The sequence below is a fragment of the Pan paniscus genome, chromosome 14 (genome assembly GCF_029289425.2).
Source record: "Pan paniscus chromosome 14, NHGRI_mPanPan1-v2.0_pri, whole genome shotgun sequence".
NCBI lineage: Eukaryota > Metazoa > Chordata > Mammalia > Primates > Hominidae > Pan > Pan paniscus.
In genome coordinates this window covers 37,108,263-37,130,575 of record NC_073263.2, presented here as the reverse complement: position 1 = coordinate 37,130,575, position 22,313 = coordinate 37,108,263, and the positions used below count along the sequence as shown (strand labels likewise).

Sequence of the window (22,313 nt, the reverse complement as noted above, 5' to 3'; positions counted from 1 at the left end):
TATGTTTACCCTAATTTTTTCCTTCTCTTGGGATATTCCCCAACATCTAAATTTGCAGGTAGTTTCTATGCACACCTGGCTTGCATTGTCAAGATCTTTCGTGATGTCATTACTAATCCTAACTTTAAATACTGAGGGCTGCTATTTGTTGATTTTCATGGGACTTACACAAGTTCCAGAAATAATGCTCAGGATGGATAGACTTATGGTCTCTATTATTTGAAGTGTGAAAAGAAAGATTTAAGATCTCTCTTTTAATTGTATGAGCATATATCATGCTTTCCACAAAAAAGCATAAATTAATCTCACCTGTCAGAAGGGAGAAGTAATCTTTTGAAATATGACTGCATTTCCATCTTCACTACTCATTTCATGTAATTATTTGTCAATTTAGACAACTGCAAGAGCCACGATGAATGGAAGCCATTAATACTAGTGCATAAAACTGGTTGCAAAGAACGACTAGGTTAAAATTGTTCTTGAAAATAATCAATAAAATTTTAATTCATTCCAGGCAATGTTAAGAAAGCAGGCAACATGGCAGGAAATTTTGATTCTTCCTTCACTCCTTGTATTCACAATCAGGTCTATCAGTTATCATTCTGGACTGTATTTAAAAATGTATTTTTTTTTACCCTTGACACTTATTACGCAAGTCTATATCTCTTTCTCTGAGTACCTCATCCTTCACCTCCAGTCAAACCCTATTGGATATGAGCAGGTATCAGCTTCATTACAAAAAGGTCTGTAAGTAGTTACATCAGTCTAAAGATGAAAAGTGTGGCATTAGTAGCAGTGTAATCTATATTATAATGTCTAACTGGTCTAGAGTTGAAGACTTTTATATATCCATTTAACCAGGAATATCCTAACAGCTAATTTAATAATATTAATAGTTTATCCATCCTAATCGATAAGCAGTTACTGACCACCTGCCATTTGCACAACTTAAGAGTAATAGAAAGCTATAATATAAAGCAAAAGATGACTTCATAAAGTCAGAATGATTCCATTCAGAGAAATGTAAATGATAGACTAAACTCTTCCTTCCACAAAGGACCAGGGTCAGAATATAATTTAACTTTTATGCTATCTCCTCTCCAGCTCTTCTTTTGAATTGCCCCTTCATTTTCTATAACTTAATCCCAAGATTTTCATATTGAAATGGCCTCTCGATCATATTTCAGCATTTGTTGTTTCACTGTGTGCTTTCTTAATAAACTAAGCAGCAAGTTGTAGAATATTTTAATATCCCATAGTGAGTTTAAGCATAACTCAGGATACTCAGAATCCTCTCTAGTTCAGTCCAGTTCCCCTAAAGCCTTCCCAATAGAACAACAAGGAGAATTCTGACAAAATCTCTCTATCTCACCAGTGGGAAAAGAACATGGATATGACATTACAGAGGGAGCATCTTGTAGCAAAATGGATTGGAATTACACTTTAGGATGGTGTGCAGCTTGTTTATTCAGGGAAGCTGATTGTGGTTACCATTTCAGCTCATTGTTTCCCTCTGATATTCAGATTTCCTTTATCCAAAGTTTTCTGAACATTCGACATATGCATGGAGTAGTAAGAACGCACATTCCTTTGGCTAGGGATTGCATAGTGTAACATTGAAAGGCTTTAGTTATTCTTGATAAAATCAGAAGAATCATTTTGGCAATGTCCCTGTTTCCTAATATGTATTTAATTGTTCTAGTTATCTCTAGATTCGTAACACTTGCTTCCAATATTGGCTGCTTTTCACCAGTGGTTATCAGTAGATGTGCTGCATAGACATGTTCAACATCACATAAAGTGTGTCATGAAAAACAATAAAGCGCAAATGTTTTTCCTTTCTGCTTCATTTCAAACCTTAGAGAAATTTGTCAGAGTAGATTTATGTTAACTCTATATGTTCCTTGATATTTGAAAAAGAAAGGAAATGAGAGGTAGCTCTCCTTTTTGTACGATAGCAAGGAAAATATGGACTCTCCACATGGTTCTTCAGCAAGTTAGAATTCTTATTTCATATCTTACACAAGTTTTAAATCTATCCAGAGTTTGTTTTTAATCAACAGCCTTTACCCCCTTGTGATTGTCAGACTCGCATCTACCTTTGTTTTCTGGTAAAAATAATAATAATAATAATCTTTCAGTTCTGATGTGAACTGCAATAACACCTAACAATAATCTTGAGCACACAGACATTATACATTCTACTCTGGAAAGGATTGCAGCATATCTCTTAAAACTCAACAAAAGCATTTTTCTTAAAAACCCTCTAAGATACAAAGGAATAAAACTGAGACTTAAACATGCAGTGAGTCAATTGTTCATATGATTAAAAATAAGTACCTTCTTTATAATGAAAAGGAAAAGTAGCTCAATGTGTTCCTTAAATATAACTAACCAAAACAAATCTTAGCTGGCAATTTGAACTTGCCGATGCTTCCTGGAAAGAGTTCAGACTCTCAGGTTGATGCAGTGTTCCCTCCCACAACTCTGACATGTATATAAATTCTGAGCTCTGCAAAGCCCACTGCCAGTTCTCTTCGGGGACTAACTGCAACGGAGAGACTCAAGATGATTCCCTTCTTACCCATGTTTTCTCTACTATTGCTGCTTATTGTTAACCCTATAAACGCCAACAATCATTATGACAAGATCTTGGCTCATAGTCGTATCAGGGGTCGGGACCAAGGGTAAGTGAGTGGTTTGGTTTTATAAACCATTTTTCTTTTTCCTCAGCTTGTTAGATGTTCAAGTATGCATAAAGTTTCTCATATATGCCTCAGGGTTTTTTTCCTAGTTATTATAAAGCAATAGGAAAAAAAGGAAAATGTGAGTATTCTGTGATTTATCTATGCACTTTTAAGCTTTAAGACTTAATTGCTCTCTAAATAACTTGAATAGAATTGCTTTCTTATGAAATGTATATAATTCTAATCTAATTAACACAATTTAGCTGGGCATTCTTTTATAATTCCATTTATTTATGTTTTTATTTTCTTCCAAAAATCTGAAATTGAGTTTTCAAAATTAAAAATCTATTCTTAGGAACTATCATATGTATGTAAACAGCATTGAAATATCTCACATGGTATTAGAGAAAATTTTATTTAAATTACATATGAAGGTTAAATACTGGGTAATGTAACTAGTTCTCTGAATTCTTTGAAGCGTTTAAGTTACTTTTAAACTCTGAATTCTGTAAAATTTGCAAAGGTAATTTATATTTTATAGAACTAATGCAACTACAACTAAGCATTTTTAAAATTACACATAATTTTGTAACTTATCCAACCATTTATAATTTTTTAAGTGGATCTTGGCACTTCTTCCTATGCCTCACAGGAATTTTCATAATGTTCACAAGCTTCTTTGACTTACAGTGAAAAAAGACCTCTGTCCCTTTAAGAGGGGAAGGGGAACCTTAAAATTGTGACAGAGGATGTTCTGATCTGTTACTTCCATTCAAAAAGATAAATTCTCCTTTGTGCAACCATATTGTTTCAAAGTTAATTTTAGCACATTTACTTCTGTGATTACTTACCTAGAAAATTACAGAGTATAGTGTCTGTGTACATAATAAACCTTGTCTCTTTTGCTCTCTGACCTCTCATTGTTCCAGAGAGGCCTGAAGTTATGGCCATCCTCCAAATGAGCACATGCTTGGTTTAAAAAGGGTCAGTAGATTATCTACCATTAAAAGTAATAAGGCACATAGAAATAAAATTACGTTCATACTGTTTGAATAGTCCTAGTTGGTTAACTTTTTGAAAAGCTTGTATTTTACTCTCAGAAATGTATAATTTTTCTCTCTCTCCCCCCCACCTCCTGTAGACTTTCGGTTTTTCAACAATTCAGTAGGATTGTGTCAATAATTAGATTTGTGCAAGGCTAGAATCATGTCTTTGGATATCAAATCCACATCTCAACATTTTCTTCTGTCATCCAATCTTTAGATACGAAAAACTAGTCATTATTAGGACATTAACTTTTTTCCTTTCCCTCTATCCTCCAGCCCAAATGTCTGTGCCCTTCAACAGATTTTGGGCACCAAAAAGAAATACTTCAGCACTTGTAAGAACTGGTATAAAAAGTCCATCTGTGGACAGAAAACGTAAGTCTCTTTTTTTTTTCATAATATGTCAGTTCCAAAAACAACATCATGATGTATATGCCTTCCCCTGGGTGTACACACCATTCTTCTTGAAAATACTGACCAAAATTGTGAGAGTTATTTAAAGAAAAGAAAGGAATACATACGTGAATAAAGAAGTTCTCCCTGCATCTCCAATATTACTATTAGAACTCAGATTTCTTCCTGAATCCATGTGACGTGGAGGCCAGAAGGAAGCAGATCACATGGCTCAGGATTGGTTATAGAATCCGTGTGAGTAAATGATGTTGTTTCTACTCCTGGTTTGGCCCTCTTTTATCTTAGGCAAGTCACTTAACCTCTGTGACTTAGTTTCCTCATTTTATAAAAAAGTGGGCCAGAAGAACAAACTGATTTAAAATATCAGAGTTTCTGAGGCAAAAAGTTAATGTTTGCCTCTAGTCATTTGGAAATTGTCTAAAGTATTCCAGTTTACCGGAGAGTTTTCATCAAAGTTTAAAGTTAAAAAATACTTGAGTTTTATCTCTTTATTTAATCCAGTGATTCTCAGTTCAAGATGCTCCATCCCCAGAGGTCCACAAGGTGATAACGGAAGCTCATCATTATAGTTAATATCTCAATAGCCCAAAGGATGATTATGTTTTAACATATGTTTCACTGATTAGCTTAAAATTTGAAAGCATTATTTATTACTTAATAGACATGCCTTCTGGTTTATTTTACCAATAAATATTGGTGGAAAAAAGTAATAAACACTCTGGACTTATTAAGGTCAAGAACCACCCCTGTGATCCAAAATCTTTATTTTACAATGAGGGAGACCAGTCATAAATAGGGCAAGTAATGCAATCAGAAAGGTTTAGGTGTCATCCCCAGTCAAGAAAACAGTGCAAGTGGCTCCTTCCTGCTTCCTATTAATTTGAAGTCCACCCTCAGTGAAGGATCCCTTGAGAATCAAAAGACCCCAGGAAGAACCTGCTTAATACATCAGCATTAAAATTCAGTTACCCTAAGTTCGGGTGGAATAATTGATTAGAAACTTATTTCTAAGTTAATAATATTGGTATAAATCCTAAACATGGGCCAGGAGTGGTGGCTCACACCTGTAATCCCAGCACTTTGGGGGCGCTGAGACAGGTGGATCACTTGTGGCCAGGAGTTCAAGACCAGCCTGGCCAACAGGGTGAACCCCATCTCTAGTTAAAAAAAATACAAAAATTAGCTGGATGTGGTGGCAGGCACCTATTTGGGAGGCTGAGGCAGGAGAATCGCTTGAACCTAGGAGGTGGAGGTTGCAGTGAGCCGAGATGGCACCACTGCACTCCCGAGTGGGCAACAGAGTGAGACTCTGTCTCAAAAAAAAAAAAAAAAGATACTAAATATGGAATCACTTAACCTCTTGTAGACTTACCTGTAAAACATGGATTTAATAGCTATATTATAGAATTTCTGAGAAGATAAAGTGAATTGATAAACGTGAAGTTACTAACCATAATGCATAATATCAATTGTCCTTAACATTAAACTCTTTTAAACAAATGCATAGATGTAGACAGGAAAGGAAGTTGTGACCAGATGCCTATTTGAAATGCACAAGATTTTCTTTATTTCTAAGTAAGAACCATGTATACAAGGCATTTAAGCTTAGCTGGGTTGCGTCTCCACATGGTAACCAAGTCTAGGGCACCAGAGGACTTTGCTGACCATCTCCTGCTCATTGGCTTAATAGAGTTTCAACATGATGTTATCTTTTGACCTGAACATTATTCCTATTATTGTGCAGACTTCTGCTAGACTTGTGAGTCATTCACACAATTATAATGCAATCAGTTGTTACAATGATCTCTGCCATGCTGCAAGCTAGGCCCCAGTAGGGACTCTAAGGCTCTGAGTTTTCCTCTTTGTTATTTATATTCTTGGATACCATGAAGCATATTTGAAATGCACACTTAACTACATAAGAAAGGACCATCACCCTGAAATGTTAGGGAGAATGCTTATTACATCCTTCCTAGAAGATAGAGAAGAATGCCATAAATTTACTTTAACCATCTAAATATATGAGAGATGTCAAGGCTTGTACAGAGGCTATGCCAAAATTCTTTCTTGCTTTCCATTAAAAAAAAAAATCACTACTTTGAAGCCTGGCTTTTTTTTTTTTTTAACCAGAAATGTAACAGTGTCTCCTTTGTTCAATTGTATTAGCTTATTTTTCTAAAGTAGATTCATTTTCAAAAACATAGTTACGTCTGGGCACTGAAATAAATGTAAATGCTAATTTCAAATAACCAAAGAAATCAATACTATTGACAGGAAGACTGACTGGTCTGCCATCTGCTTGCTTCTGCTGAAATTTCCAGAGATATCATCAGGACTTTATGATCAGATGACAGAAATGTTTGCCTTTCAGCTGAACAGTTGCTCTGGGGATTTGAGAAAAGTAAACTGAGCAGGCCTAATGAAAAACGTGAAGCTTTCTAGGGTCAAGATATTGTCCAAAATATATATTGGTCTAGTAATATAGTATTCTGGAAACTTCCTCTAGAGAATGTCTGTGATATTTTTAGCTGGCATCTCATGAAATGTTAGATACTATTCTGAAAACAAAAATAAATTTCTCATGTTTAGAGCTATGTATAGCAATATTTTTTTACTCTTGTTTTGCCCTACTGACCATATGGGAACATTGAGTTTTGGGTAGCATAAATGTTCTTCTGAAAAAAACTGCTTTTTTTTTCTTTTCAAAATATCTGCTCAGAGATAACCACATTGTTCAATTATCTGATGATATTACAATGAACTGCTGGAATTTTATCTCATCTACTGCATTAATTCTCTACATTATGACTGACCCTTGTCATATTAGCGTTTGCTAATAATAATTTTTTGTTAAATTTCCTTTTCTATTCACTATTTTACTTCAAGTAAGTATTATCAATCTATGGACTAAGCACATTTGTATCTCATTTTTTAAATTGTTTACAACATATGCTAAAGCTAATATATAAGCAATTCTTAATCAATCTTTTGACATTCAATAATTAGATTTATTTACAAGAGCTCATGTAAATAAAATTATTTAGAGGCTCTATTATGATTTGCATAAGGCTCCTATATACCTTTTATATGTTTCCAATACCAACTATTCTTCAAACTATATTAAAATTAGAGAATAACTTGAAGTGGGTATTTCCCATTTAATTTTGTCTGTATTTTTAGCTATCTATTATTCTTAAGCCAATATTTCATGCCAGGAATTTTTTATTAACAAATAAAGAATGAGGATCCAAGGTTATAAACAAGACTACAAATCCTAGATAATTACTTAGTGTAGCAGGGTTCAATTTGAAAACATTTATTTACTTTTATTCAACTCTATAAAATCATCTTTTATATCATTAAAATTTTTGCTTCTTGATAGTTTGCTTTTATCATTTTTATCATACTAAAAAAAGATTTTATTCTTATACTTGGCGATCTCTTTCATGTCTAAATTATTTTATTCATTCATACTTCTTGAATACAATTAAGACAACTGGATAAAAAGCCAGAAAAGAAATAGCATTTGAATAAGCTGATTCATGTTTAATTAGTGAATTACAAAATAATTAATCTATAATTGTCATAATCTGTTTGACATGATATTTATCAATTAAAAATTACAAAACGATGTGCATTTATTTTTTACTTGTAATAATTCCCCTATTTCTAATTGTTTGGTACATGTACCTTTATATTCCTTTTGAAAGGAAACATAAGTAACTATGTAAAATTTGAGTTAAAATAGGCTATCTATGTTAGATGATGAAGTCCAGAAAATATTCTATGAAATGCGAAAAAATAAAAATTAGGATCATACTATAATATTAATAATATAATTATATATTAATATAATCAGTTTTTATTTTGTAAGCAATTATATAATTTTAAATTATTATTTTCCCTCAAAATATAGTAAATTAGATAAACTTATTTTTTGTATATCGTGATATTTTGAATTTTCTGGTCTGTTACCTCAATTATTGCCTATAGAACTTAACACACTTCGTTAACTTTAAACAGGATGCCATTTTCTTGAATACTAAAATCTAATATTAAAATAAACTTACTTAGATTATTTTTATCAAATTTTACAAAAATAAAAAGATTTTAAAGTTTATATATAATATAATATAATTAATAATTCTACCAACAATTCAAACCAAATATGGCATTATTTATCTAGCAATGAGATAGCATGTTACGGACTCCAATGGGTCAATGTATTTTCTTATGTTTCCAATTATATTAAAGCAGATTTCTAGCCATTTTTAGTTTACAAAATGATTTCAAAAGCATTATTTCATCTGAGATTCACAATTACTCTGTGAGTAGATATTATAGCTACTATATTCATGTTAAATGCTTGGGGAAACAGGGACTCCTGTTGATTAAATGACTTGCTCAAGGTTCACATGTCAACCAAGTAGTAGAACTGGGACCCAAATGTCATTCTTCTGGATCAACATTATGGAACTTTTCTATAGCAACATGAGACTGTAGTGAGAAATCAAACTCATAGAAATATAGAAAAAATCGGCCGGGCGCAGTGGCTCACGCCTGTAATCCCAACACTTTGGGAGGCCCAGGCGGGCGGATCATGAGGTCAGGAAATTGAGACCATCCTGGCTAGCACGGTGAAACCCCATCTCTACTAAAAATACAAAAAATTAGCCGGGCGTGGTGGTAGGAGCCTGTAGTCCCAGCTACTCGGGAGGCTGAGGCAGGAGAATGGCGTGAACCCGGGAGGCGGAGCTTGCAGTGAACCCAGATCGCGCCACTGCACTCCAGCCTGGGCGACAGAGCGAGACTCCGTCTCAAAAGAAAAAAGAAAAAATCAGGGGGGGGAAAAAACCTGATTTTTAGAATCTCAACAAATCAAGTCAATAAGTGAAATATTTTGTCAAATTTATGTCAAAATGTATCCTATTTAGTTTCTCATTTTAATATTAATTTTCTTCCTATGTACAGGACTGTGTTATATGAATGTTGCCCTGGTTATATGAGAATGGAAGGAATGAAAGGCTGCCCAGCAGGTAAAATCTCAATTTTTTGAATTAAATAAGGAATTATATGCAAAGAAAGGGTTGAGGTGGCTTGTGGAGAAGCCAATTGTGTATGTGTGTATTCAGCACCATCCTAAATCCAAGATATATCCCTCCTATTTTTGTGTTAATCATGAATTTATGAATGATAAAATATAAGAGCACATTTCTCATGCACTGGATGCTGGGCAATACAACAGAAACTTAGTCACAAATTTAAATTAGTTCAGCTTCCCTTCAGGAACAAAACTCTTTACAAAATCCTGTTCTTTGAACTTGTCTAGGAACATGGAACTTAACTACTTGGCAAAACTTCATCTTCTCTAGTTGAACAGCTCTGATATTATAATATTCTTTATATTGAAATTTGGTTTCCTCTACCTCTGCCAACTAGAGAAAAAAAATAGCTCATCTATTTCCTCTTTGAAATGGCAGCCATTCAGATATTTCATGCCAATCACCACACCTTTCCTCCAGCTACCTTCTCTTCTTGAATAAAGTCTTCTATTCTCTGGCTAATCATCCCCAATTCTTTTAATATGACACAGACTTTGAAGTCCTCCCCATTATAACACCAACCCACAGAAAGTCTCTAGTCCAGTAATCTTTTTTCTGAATACAAACCTAGACTGATATTTAAAGTCCATCCATGTGGGTCTGAGCATTTAAGACAATACCAAGATAAGTACCTGATTTGGGGACACCTTGCACTTTGGATAATGTCATTGGTAACCATGTTACATCACTAGCTTATATTGAATTTAGAATCAATTAAAATTGATTACAGTTTTTTTTACATACACTATTAAGTCAGGTCTCTAGGATTTGTTTTTCTCAATTTAGGCATAGGAATTACATGGAACCTTGTTAAATTTAACCTTGTTCATTTTGACTCAATTTCTCCATCTTTTTACGGTCTTTTAAAATCCTGGTTTTATACTTAATAGTTGTGTCACCAAATCTAAGGATATTCACATATTTAATAACCATTGATTCTATGCTACTAATCAAATTATACTAATTTTCAAATAAATACGGTCAGAAAAAATAAGTTGACTGCACATTACTAGATAAATCCCTTCAGGCTGACATTCACGCATGAATCTTTCTTCTGACGTTCGGGAGAAATAATCTGGAAGGATTAAATATTTTAAATTATTTGCTCCCAGAAATTATAATGAAAACAAGCAGGCCTACATAGTTTTAGGGACCCAAATCTATAAAAATGATAGATTTAAATAACAGATAATATTGAATTATAATTGAATTATTATTGACATAGCAGGATTGAGATCTAAATAGGTTAAATGTTAAACCAGGATAAGAGTTTAAATTTTTTTTTCCTCAACACAAAGGATATGTAAAATAATGTTTTTCAGTAACATTTTATTATTTAGCACTCAAAAGATAACTTTTATATAAAAATGATTATTCATATAATTGTATTGCTAAAATTATTAGCTAAATGTCTTGGGAAACATAGCATAAAGTTTAAAAGATTATGAATAATATCCTGAGAATATTATCCCCAGTACTGATTCATTTCTTGATTATTTCAGTTTTGCCCATTGACCATGTTTATGGCACTCTGGGCATCGTGGGAGCCACCACAACGCAGCGCTATTCTGACGCCTCAAAACTGAGGGAGGAGATCGAGGGAAAGGGATCCTTCACTTACTTTGCACCGAGTAATGAGGCTTGGGACAACTTGGATTCTGTAATTCATTATTTTTATCAATATATTTATTTTTTGCTGTTATTGTTATTTCATTTTAACTGATTTATTAACTTGGATATTAGTAGAAATTTTATATCTTTCTATTGTACATATATGAGAATACCTAAAGGGATGAGTTATTGAGGGAAGTAAAATGTCTTAATACATCCGCAAAGAGAATAACTCTCCAGGAGACTTATACTTTAATTTTTTTAAGAAGGGGAATCAAGAATCAGCTAAAAGGGCACTTACTATTCTGTTTTACTCTTTTCCTCTTTCCTGTTTGTGAGGATATGTATGTAATTTCAGATAACATGTCTAACAGAAAGGTAAGTTAAGAAGCCTACTGAAATTTAAAATTATCATAAGCTGTATTATACAGCAATATTTTATTACGTATGTTTAATTATATGTATAGATATGGATGTTCAGGTTGTCAAATTTGTATACATGTATGTGGATAGTTAAATGAAATGTGAAAATACATTTGATTTTCAGACTTTTGTGCAGTCTAATTTACAATGCCTTAAATTATTACTCAATTTCCGAATCTATAAAACTGATATAAAAATACATTCCTACTTTCTACTAGATATGGAGATGAATCGATAATTATTACTAGAGTCAAATATGCATAATAAAATATAGGCATATATCTGTAGGCATTATCTTGCTACACTAGCTGTGTGGTTAATTGCTTGATTATAGAAATCGCTCCTCTGGTTGTCTTTCACCGCATCTCTAACCACCTCTCCAGTTCCTTTTGCTGACTCATCTTCTTCCTTGCCTTAAAGAATTGAGCAATGAGAACACATGGACACAGGAAGGGGAATATCACACACCAGGGACTGTTGTGGGGTGGGAGGAGGGGGGGGGATAGCATTAGGAGATATACCTAATGCTAAATGACGAGTTAATGGGTGCAGCACACCAACATGGCATATGTATACATATGTAACAAACCTTCACGTTGTGCACATGTACCCTAAAACTTAAAGTATAACAATAAAAAATAAAAATAAAAGGAATGGAACTTATAAGAATTTCTTCCAGCAACTTGACTCTGCTCTTTAAATGCACTTATCATGGTTTCAACTATCACTTTGGTGCATACAAACATTCAACCTACGCTTGTTGTTTAGACTTGTTTCTTCTTCGAACCTCAGTAGAATATTTCTATTGTTTATCTTAGTATTTATCCTTGGATATACCATCTGCATCTTTAAACAAAAGTTATCTGAAACATATGCAATTTTCTTTCCCCCCATAAAGAATTCTTTTTTTGTCGTCTTTTCCCCACAATTGGCAGTACCAGTGTCAATGTTCAGACTTGAAATTTGTAAGTCATCCTTACCTCCCCTTTCTCCAATTCTTAAAAACTGCTTTTAGCCTCATCTCATGTTTCATCTAAAGTGACCCCCCTAATACTCCAATTTCTGCTGTACATTACCACTCAACCTTCCTGAAGCCTGGTTCTAATCATTAAATTCCAGTGCCACAAAATCTTCAGTGGTTCCTTATGGCCAGTTTATTTCACTCCTCTTAGGGCATTAAAGTTATCCACGTTATTGGCCCACATACCCTTCTAAATTTCTTAGTATTATCTGAGAAACATAAAAGTGTGTATTAACCAAACTGGACAACTTTTGCTCTCTTGGCATTCACCCTATCTCAGCACTGGACTTAAAAGACCACCACACCATTCCTATTCATTTAAATCTCATGGTCTATCTCCAAACTACTTCCGAACAGCTGTTCTTTCTTATGGGGGCCCTGAAAGCATTTTTCCCCTCTGTCCTATATCTTACTCTGTCTACTTTTACCTGCTGCTATATGGTAAACGGTGGTGACTTTTTGCTTTACTTATCATTATATTTCCCATAGCATTGAGTGAAGCATAATATGACACATAGTGTTGGATAGATAAAAAGGTACAGGACGGTTGAATTCTTGAATTTGTTATGGAATAAACATGAAACCCTTGTTAAAACTTAAGTGTTGCATACAAATATAATGTCGTTTTTGTTTTCTTTTGTTTGCCATTTAAAATATTTTAAATATGTGATAATTTCATATCTCCCTTTCTTATCATTTTATTATTTATATCAAGATTGTCTCTTCATCAACATATTCACTTTAAAAATTGTGTTCTAAGTACTGTATCACATTCAGGATCCTTAACTAAGTATCTGAACTTACAAAATCACTTAACCAATTAGAATAATATAATTTTAAGTTATTTATGTCAATTTTGTATGACCATCTGATAATGCAATGAGAAAATAGCAAGAGAGTAGAAATAGGGTGATCGTAAGACTTTTACTAATGTTCCACAATAAATTGAATTTCTATCATTGCAATTTTTCCTAGGATATCCGTAGAGGTTTGGAGAGCAACGTGAATGTTGAATTACTGAATGCTTTACATAGTCACATGATTAATAAGAGAATGTTGACCAAGGACTTAAAAAATGGCATGATTATTCCTTCAATGTACAACAATTTGGGGCTTTTCATTAACCATTATCCTAATGGGGTAAGTTTTATCAGTAAAAAGCACACTTATGAAAAATATCTTCTTTAATTTTGTCTATACTTTTTATATAATGCTCACAAAAATAATAAAATGTTAGTGAGAATAAGGTAAGTGTTATATTATGACTTTACCCCCAAATCTAGGGCATGTAAATTTCCAATCTGGTTATTAATTTCTACTAAAGAGTGATTGTAAAGGACAAATTACATGAACAGTTCATTGACAGTAGACAGGTATTCTAAAAAAGGAAATTTTAGTAGTTGATGTGTTTGAAATAATTTATCGTAGTAGCAAAAAGAATAATCAAAGAATGAGTGTTCTTTTACTCCCCCTCTAGCTACTGTACTAACTGAAGTACTTGTGTGTTTGGATCAGATTTTGTGGGAAACTGCCAACAGGGTCATAGGACTTTTTCCACAGCCAGCCAAATTCTCAGGGACAAAAGAGGTCAATGATGAAACAATATTTAGGAAGTTCTTGTAATGTAACTAATTATATCTATATAATAATTATTTGTTTCTCCCTCTCAAAACTTAAATTTTAGGACTGATTAGACTTCTTTACCTAATTCATTGACCCACATTAAAAAGTTTATGACTATTTGCATAAAAGAGAAAAGCAATAATTTAAATGAAAAAAACACCTTTGCCTTATGTTGCTAGATATGTTAAGTATGACTTGACTTGGGTTCTCAACTGGTTCCCTTTTCTCTTACACTTTCTTTTTTAGATATAACAACATGTAAATCTTCATCCACAGCGTTTACATTTACAATGTAGTTTCCTGTATGTTACATTTACTAGTATAAATGAAAAACTGGGAATGGGCTTGCAGTCTCAGTGGTCAATGGTATCTCTGGTTTCAGCACTTTGATTTTTCCAAATAATTATAGGTTGTCACTGTTAATTGTGCTCGAATCATCCATGGGAACCAGATTGCAACAAATGGTGTTGTCCATGTCATTGACCGTGTGCTTACACAAATTGGTACCTCAATTCAAGACTTCATTGAAGCAGAAGATGACCTTTCATCTTTTAGAGTAAGTCCAAGAGCAGATTGTCTTGAGTCATTGAAATCCCTCCTCTTCTCCTGTCAAAATCTAAAAACAATAAAAATGCTATTACATCTGGCAAAAATGTAACACATATTTTTTGAAAGGACTACTATTTTCATTTTACACAGAAGAAACCATCTCATATGAAATAACAATATTTCTGTGGACATGATAGAGTAAGAAGGGTTAGTCACGTGACTGGCGTGTATTTAGCTCATTTAGAACGTGTTCATCTGTTATTATATGTACTGCTGGATATTGCTACAGTCCCACAAACATGGGCAGAATTCCCATTCTTGCAAACACAATTTGAAGAAAGTTGGAAAAGACATGGTTGTGTCAAAAAGTAATATTTTGAAGATCTAACAACAACAAACCTCTATAGTGTAGGAATCTGCTCCTTCATGTCAGCCTAGGCTAAGTTTGTTGTAATCTTTTTCTGGATTTACAATGTGAAAGTCTCTGAAAAGCACATTTGTGTTTCAGGCAGCTGCCATCACATCGGACATATTGGAGGCCCTTGGAAGAGACGGTCACTTCACACTCTTTGCTCCCACCAATGAGGCTTTTGAGAAACTTCCACGAGGTGTCCTAGAAAGGATCATGGGAGACAAAGTGGCTTCTGAAGGTAGTTTAATGTCTTCATCTCTAAGGAGTCTCCCAGCATTCTGAGAAGGGAATAAAAAAGAGGCTAGTCCTTACCAATAATATTAGTTTTAATAAGCAAAGGCAGGGAAAAATTTTTATTCTGAGATGTACTATGTCTTCCAAAAGTCCTTAAAAGAGTAGGCAGAGTATAATTCTTAAATAATAAGAATACTCTCAAGATCACATTCTTTCATACTGCTTTCAAGTAAATAAGTAGTAGATATTCAGAAGGATTAGCAGGTGTTGGAAAGAAATATTAGATCATCAAATTTTAATATTGTATGCACGTTATGCAATGCTTTTAATTCTGTATTTATGCCAAAAGATATTGAGTTGTGAGAACTGTATGGTTCTCTTGGGCCTCTAATTACTGATACACAGAAGAATTTGGTGGCTTTCCAAGCTTCCTTGCTGTTGTCAGATAGGTTTTACATTGTGCTTGCATACTTCACTTACTCAGCCTATCCCAAAATACATTTAACCAATTTAAGATGAGAAAATTTTAGGATGCAGGATAGATATAATGTAGTTGAGGCATAGATCCCTCCAGAGGTCCTTCAATGAATCATCTTTATTTGGTTACTTTCTAGAAGTTGCCTTCCGGAAATAATTTGTCTTATCCTCAGCCTCTATCGACCTCATTACATGTTATATACAAATATTCTGCTATGAGCAGCTATTACAAGATACTGCTCTTGGGTATTTTGGAATTTAACAGGCCTTCCCTTTCTTTCTCTTTTGGTAGAGAGGGATCTTGCTGTGTTTCTCATCATGGTCTTGAACTCCTGGCCTCAAACAATCCTCTCACCTAGGCCTCCCAAAGTGTTGGGATTACAGGTGTGATCCTGGCACAATCCCTTTGTGCCAGTCAAAGTTCCTCTGAAAGGAACAATTCTTGCTTTCACATCAGGAGTTACTTTTTTATGATAGCTGGAACTTAACCTACCACGTTTTCTAATACTGCACCAATCATTTCCTGAAGCTGATCTCCTCTTATTATTCCTACGAAGCTGAGCTGTTTCTATTTTATAGTTGATAGGAAAAAACTTTTAGAACATAAATAGGATTTTAAAGCTGTTAGTGAATCCTTAGGTTTTACTACATTTTAAGGAATACTTAGTTCCACAGTGAAACACATCTTTTCAGGGTCAAATGTTATTTCCCTTGATCTGAAAGCTAGCTGTTTTTATTGTGTTCTCCAGCTCTTATGAAGTACCACATCTTAAATACTCTCCAGTGTTCTGAGTCTATTATGGGAGGAGCAGTCTTTGAGACGCTGGAAGGAAATACAATTGAGATAGGATGTGACGGTGACAGTATAACAGTAAATGGAATCAAAATGGTGAACAAAAAGGATATTGTGACAAATAATGGTGTGATCCATTTGATTGATCAGGTCCTAATTCCTGATTCTGGTAAGCAACGTTTTTTTGTTTTTGTTTTTGTTTTTTTACTTACTGTAATTTACTAATTATGCTGTCTCAAAGAGTAAGTCCATGAAAAATGAATGTGCAGTATAAAGAATGGCATGCAAAGCACTAACACAATAAATAGTGAGCTACTTGAGCACTCCATAGATAGGCAGTGTAGTGATGGGAACTCCATGCATGAATCTTTGGCTTTCTAGGGTTTCTAACATCTAATATTTACAACCGTTTTCACAGTGCCAGAGTTTTTCTTGGAAAGAGAAGGAAAGATCTAACCAAATGGTCAGCTTTGGATAAATGGAAAAGCTATGGAACTCACAGTATAGAGAGAAAGATGAGAGATGAACAATAGAGAATTAAAGAAACATGTAGTAGGAAGACAGAAAAATATTTTCCTTCTGAAATTCATCGTGATTATCAACTCCCACCAAAAAATGGAAGTGGAACTCTCTTATTAGGGAGGAGGAGGATGTCTTATCACACTGACATTGCAGTAAATAGCTTACAATATTAGAAAAGAGTCAGGAATTGATTTACTAGTTTCATGATGGAGATAATAGCAATGATGACATTGTTGGGATGGTGATGGTTTATTTTTCAGCCAAACAAGTTATTGAGCTGGCTGGAAAACAGCAAACCACTTTCACGGATCTTGTGGCCCAATTAGGCTTGGCATCTGCTCTGAGGCCAGATGGAGAATACACTTTGCTGGCACCTGTGAATAATGCATTTTCTGGTATGTGCTGGACACTGTTGTTCCTGCTCTCTGCCTACACACCTTTTTTTCTTTATGATGATTGTTTGCAATAAGAAACAATAAATGTTTTAGGAGGTGTTGATTAGTTTCTGCATTGGCTACACATACAATGTGTTAACACTACATGGTCTCTACTAAAATGTTCTTCATTTCTAAACATTTCATTATAATGGATAATAGCCTACAGAGAGTGAAATTTGTAATTTGTAATTAAGACTATTCAGGCCAGGCGTGGTGGCTCACACCTGTAATCCCAGCACTTCAGGAGGCCAAGACAGGCAGATCACTTGAGATCAGGAGTTTGAGACCAGCCTGGCCAGCATGGTGAGAACTCATCTCTACTAAAAATACAAAAATTAGCCAGGTGTGGTGGTGCACTCCTGTAATCCCAGCTACTCGGGAGGCTGAGGCAGGAGAATTGAACTGAACCCAGGAAGCAGATGGCACCACTGCACTCCAGCCTGGGCGACAGAGTGAGACTCTGTCTCAAAAAAAAAAAAAAAATGAAACTTAAAAAAAAGCATATTTAGTTTCTCTGTGAATCTAATATTTCCAGCACAATAAGGATGCATTGACAGATCTCTAAAAAAAAAACTGATTTCTTTACTTGATACCAACATAATAATATTTAGAAATAAATAGGTATGTTTTGCATCTCAAAATTTGGACAGTAAGGGTGTCAAATTATAAATAAATAAAATGAAGAGACTTATACACTTCCATATCATGATGTAAAATAGTATATATAAATATTTCACCTAGTAGTTGCTATTCACAGACCATGTTCAGATTCATGCAACCTTTGACCTTTCTCAGGAAAATGATTTCACAGACATATTTAAATTGTTAGGCAACATTTATTAATTAAAAATAGGTAACACAATTTTTTGTTTTTCCAAATGCTAAATTGTGATATAAAAACTATTAATCAAAAAAATTGAATTCCTAGATATCCTGACTTTCTTCTTTGTAATAATCCTGCCTGTGTGTTTTGACAATAACCCGTATTTAAGAGGTTGTTTGCTTTGATTCTCTTTCCAGTAATCAAGATTAATTTACAAAGGATTCATCGGTAGTTCTTTCATGTGACTAATGGATATCTAATTATCAGACAAAGCCTTGGCCACCATTAAGGTTTAGCATTTGCCAGTGACCACTATAAAACTATGTAGCCCTTACAGAGGTGAAACTCATTGATTGAACTGGTTGGAACTGTATTATTGTCATTTAATACAATAGGTCACAGAGTTTCTACTTGGTGAATTGAATTGTTAGTTTTTAGCATTTGGTTGATTCATGTATTATATGAGTGCAAAATCCATGATATCAATAATGTCAGGGATTATCTGTTTATATGATTCTGTCTTACCGGGAGAAACTTCAATGTTTTCTAAATAAAATAATGCTCTTTCTTAATGAATTTATTTACAGATGATACTCTCAGCATGGATCAGCGCCTCCTTAAATTAATTCTGCAGAATCACATATTGAAAGTAAAAGTTGGCCTTAATGAGCTTTACAATGGGCAAATACTGGAAACCATCGGAGGCAAACAGCTCAGAGTCTTCGTATACCGTACAGTAAGTGAATCACAACAAAATAAAAAGTCTGTCAAATGACATGTCAAATAATGCTGTTTCAATGAACATTTCACAGAATTTTGAGTGTGGTTCTAATAGTAAATATTCATAGAAGCATCAGGGAACTGGGTAGCTTGGGTGAAAAGACTGTGAGCAAAGTCCACAACAAGTGCTATGTATTCAAAACTCAGATAGATAGTTTGCATGTGTTTCATTATGAATAACTTTCTATTCTAGAGCATCAATTATTTTAAATTCCAGAAAGCAGTAAATTTTTTTAAAATAAACTTTTCCTTTGCAGAGTACTTTACAATTTTCAAGGTAATTCTGTTCTCTGCCTACACACCATTTTTCTTTATGATGATTGTTTGCAATAAGAAATAATAAATGTTTTACAAGGTGTTGATTAGTTTCTGCATTGACTACACATACAATGTGTTAGCACTATGTTGTCTCTACTAAAATGTTTTTCATTTCAAAACATTTCATTATAATGAATCAAATATGCAAGGTGATCTTATACTGTAAAATAACCAGTCAGCATCTGAATATCTTTTGAATGGCTTTCAAGATAAACCTTTATTGGCACATAGAGATTTCTGGACTCTAAAAAAGGGTTTTAATGTACTTTTTTTTTTTTAAGGGACAGAATTTCACTCTGTCACCCAGGCTGGAGTGCAGTGGCACAATCATAGCTCACTGTAACCTTAAACTCCTTGGCTCCAGGGGACCCTCCCACCTCGGTCTTCTGAGTAGCTAGGACTATAGGTGCACAACATCACCCTAGTTAATTTTTTAATTTAATTTTTCTTGAGACAGGGTCTTGCTACATTTCCCAGGCTGGTCTCAAACTTTCAGCCTCCAGTGAACCTCCTACTTTGGCCTCCCAATGTGCTGGGATTACAGGCATGAGCCGCTGCACCCAGCCCTAACATACATTTTGCTGCAGGAAAATTTATAGAAATATTGCTTATCAAAATTACAGTTCAACTAATGATACGTTCAGTATTTGTCCAGATAACACGTACAGCTACAACTAAAAGACTTCACAGGAAGTCAGGCATTACCTAGAACTGAATCTGGCACATGTCAGCAGCTCCCTGCAGCTACAAAATTCCAAACATTTTTAAGTATGCATTAAATGTGCTGCACTTTAAATTTTGTATATACAAATATATGTGTGTATATATATATCACGTTTGTTCAAAAAGCTATGAATATGTCAATGATTTGACTTACAGTGATGAATAGGGTCTTACAGTCAAGAAAATAAAGTAAATATTTGTGAAGATCACTAAAAGCACTAAAGTGAGGAAACCTTACAGATAGTGTTGACCAAAAGAGGGTCTAGAGAAATAGTTCAAATCTGAATAGAAATTATAAAAAATGTAGAAGTGGGATTCCATGGAACTTTTGTAATTTATTGACAAAATTACCTGCCTGATCCATAAGGTAGCTTGACTTTTAATAAAAAACCCGGCTAGATAAGAAGTGTCTTGTGAGTTTGTGTGAGCCATTGAAAACAGAGGAAAGAAGCTGTTCCCGTGGCCTCAGACACCAGGCAACCTCTCAGAAGGGCCGATCCGGAAACTTAATTATGTAGTTACATCTATACGGGAAATTTCAAGCAAGGAAAATGACACCCCATACCTTTCTTTCCTTTCCTAGGCTGTCTGCATTGAAAATTCATGCATGGAGAAAGGGAGTAAGCAAGGGAGAAACGGTGCGATTCACATATTCCGCGAGATCATCAAGCCAGCAGAGAAATCCCTCCATGAAAAGTTAAAACAAGATAAGCGCTTTAGGTAAGCCTATTAGTGGCACCTCCACAAAGAATGAGAGCTATTGGCATATTTTTGTTTCATAGGCGGTATCCCAAAAGGCATTCAGTCTCCTATGTGGTTGAAAATGGAATTTAGAATAAAATGTTCATACAAGTGTTTTCAAAATTGATATGTTTTCACTGCTACTTTCTGGTACACCGTTATATGATTTCATGTGTGAAAACAAATCTAACAGGCTAAACTACTTCTTGACATTTTTCTTATAGTTTTTAGAAATTGATGGTATATATAGCAAAGACTATCTTGTAGAGTATTACATGATAAAAATGCTTCTTTTTTGTTATGTGTGACCTTGTCAAGTTTTATAGGATGAAATCAGATGAAAAAAATTAAAAATTGTATTGTATATTTTAATCATTTTTCATGATAAAACTTTTAACAGGTAAATTGTATTCGAAACATACGAAAATGTATGAGCAGTTCTCTCATGCTTTCCACAATACATGGATTCTATTCTATTACATGCACTGTAGGTGAACATACCTAAATCTAAATCTGACAAAATACATATACATTCTTCCCACTTAGCACCTTCCTCAGCCTACTTGAAGCTGCAGACTTGAAAGAGCTCCTGACACAACCTGGAGACTGGACATTATTTGTGCCAACCAATGATGCTTTTAAGGGAATGACTAGTGAAGAAAAAGAAATTCTGATACGTAAGTGGAAGTGAATTCCAGATATTTTCCCTTTCATTTCAGGATCTCACTTCTTTCTCAAGCTTTCCTGTCCAGATGTCTGCCTTAAAAATGCCCCCTCTCTGGTATTCATGGTTAGCTTTAGTTTCCTTTTATTTCATCCACTTGGGATGTGTGGAGGGTCACTCAGTAATGTTCTTAAACTGTTTACTGTCATGTTGTTGGGCTAGATGTTCACTTACGTGGTTTCTATTAAAGACCATGTAATCAGGGGACAAAGAAGAAAACAGTTATAATTTAGAAAATGAATAGATTTTTTTCTCCCAGTAAGTTGGGTTCTATTTTGATTAGGCTAATTGAAATAACTGTATGTTTTGAAATAGCATCGATATCTACTTGAGAGAATAATGATATTATGAGAAAGTACAATATGGAAAAAGATAAAGACTAATAAGTGTTTTGTTTCTTAGTCCTTATCAAAAAGTCATATTATTCAATAAAAATAAACATATATTTTCCCCTAGGGGACAAAAATGCTCTTCAAAACATCATTCTTTATCACCTGACACCAGGAGTTTTCATTGGGAAAGGATTTGAACCTGGTGTTACTAACATTTTAAAGACCACACAAGGAAGCAAAATCTTTCTGAAAGAAGTAAGTTGTCTAGAATGAATTTATGATAGTGTTCATCCATCATTAAGTTATCTAAATATTCATCCTTAATGAAATTTCCTCATTGAAATTGCCTCCTATTTTGATAGGTAAATGATACACTTCTGGTGAATGAATTGAAATCAAAAGAATCTGACATCATGACAACAAATGGTGTAATTCATGTTGTAGATAAACTCCTCTATCCAGCAGGTTTGTAATTATTGAACTCATTGATGGGCTAAGTCTTTTTTTAATATGAACCTCGA

At 34.1% G+C, this 22,313-nt stretch overlaps 1 protein-coding gene across 8 annotated transcripts in view; it reads left to right on the top strand.

Moving 5' to 3' along the window:
• The first annotated feature begins 639 nt into the window (after window positions 1-639).
• The window catches only part of POSTN (periostin), a 37,736-nt gene continuing 16,062 nt past the window's right edge, over window positions 640-22,313 (top strand). For all 8 annotated transcript variants that reach the window (XM_063595761.1, XM_063595760.1, XM_003806922.6 and 5 more), the window contains exons 1-14: window positions 640-2,687; window positions 4,010-4,108; window positions 9,119-9,183; window positions 10,752-10,909; window positions 13,280-13,444; window positions 14,337-14,483; window positions 14,985-15,126; window positions 16,349-16,561; window positions 17,175-17,309; window positions 18,762-18,910; window positions 20,579-20,715; window positions 21,283-21,413; window positions 21,917-22,047; window positions 22,155-22,257. In XM_063595761.1, coding sequence (XP_063451831.1) covers window positions 2,569-2,687; window positions 4,010-4,108; window positions 9,119-9,183; window positions 10,752-10,909; window positions 13,280-13,444; window positions 14,337-14,483; window positions 14,985-15,126; window positions 16,349-16,561; window positions 17,175-17,309; window positions 18,762-18,910; window positions 20,579-20,715; window positions 21,283-21,413; window positions 21,917-22,047; window positions 22,155-22,257 — 1,894 coding nt within the window. In that variant the 5' untranslated portion in view covers window positions 640-2,568. The remainder of the gene's footprint in view (window positions 2,688-4,009; window positions 4,109-9,118; window positions 9,184-10,751; window positions 10,910-13,279; window positions 13,445-14,336; window positions 14,484-14,984; window positions 15,127-16,348; window positions 16,562-17,174; window positions 17,310-18,761; window positions 18,911-20,578; window positions 20,716-21,282; window positions 21,414-21,916; window positions 22,048-22,154; window positions 22,258-22,313) is intronic.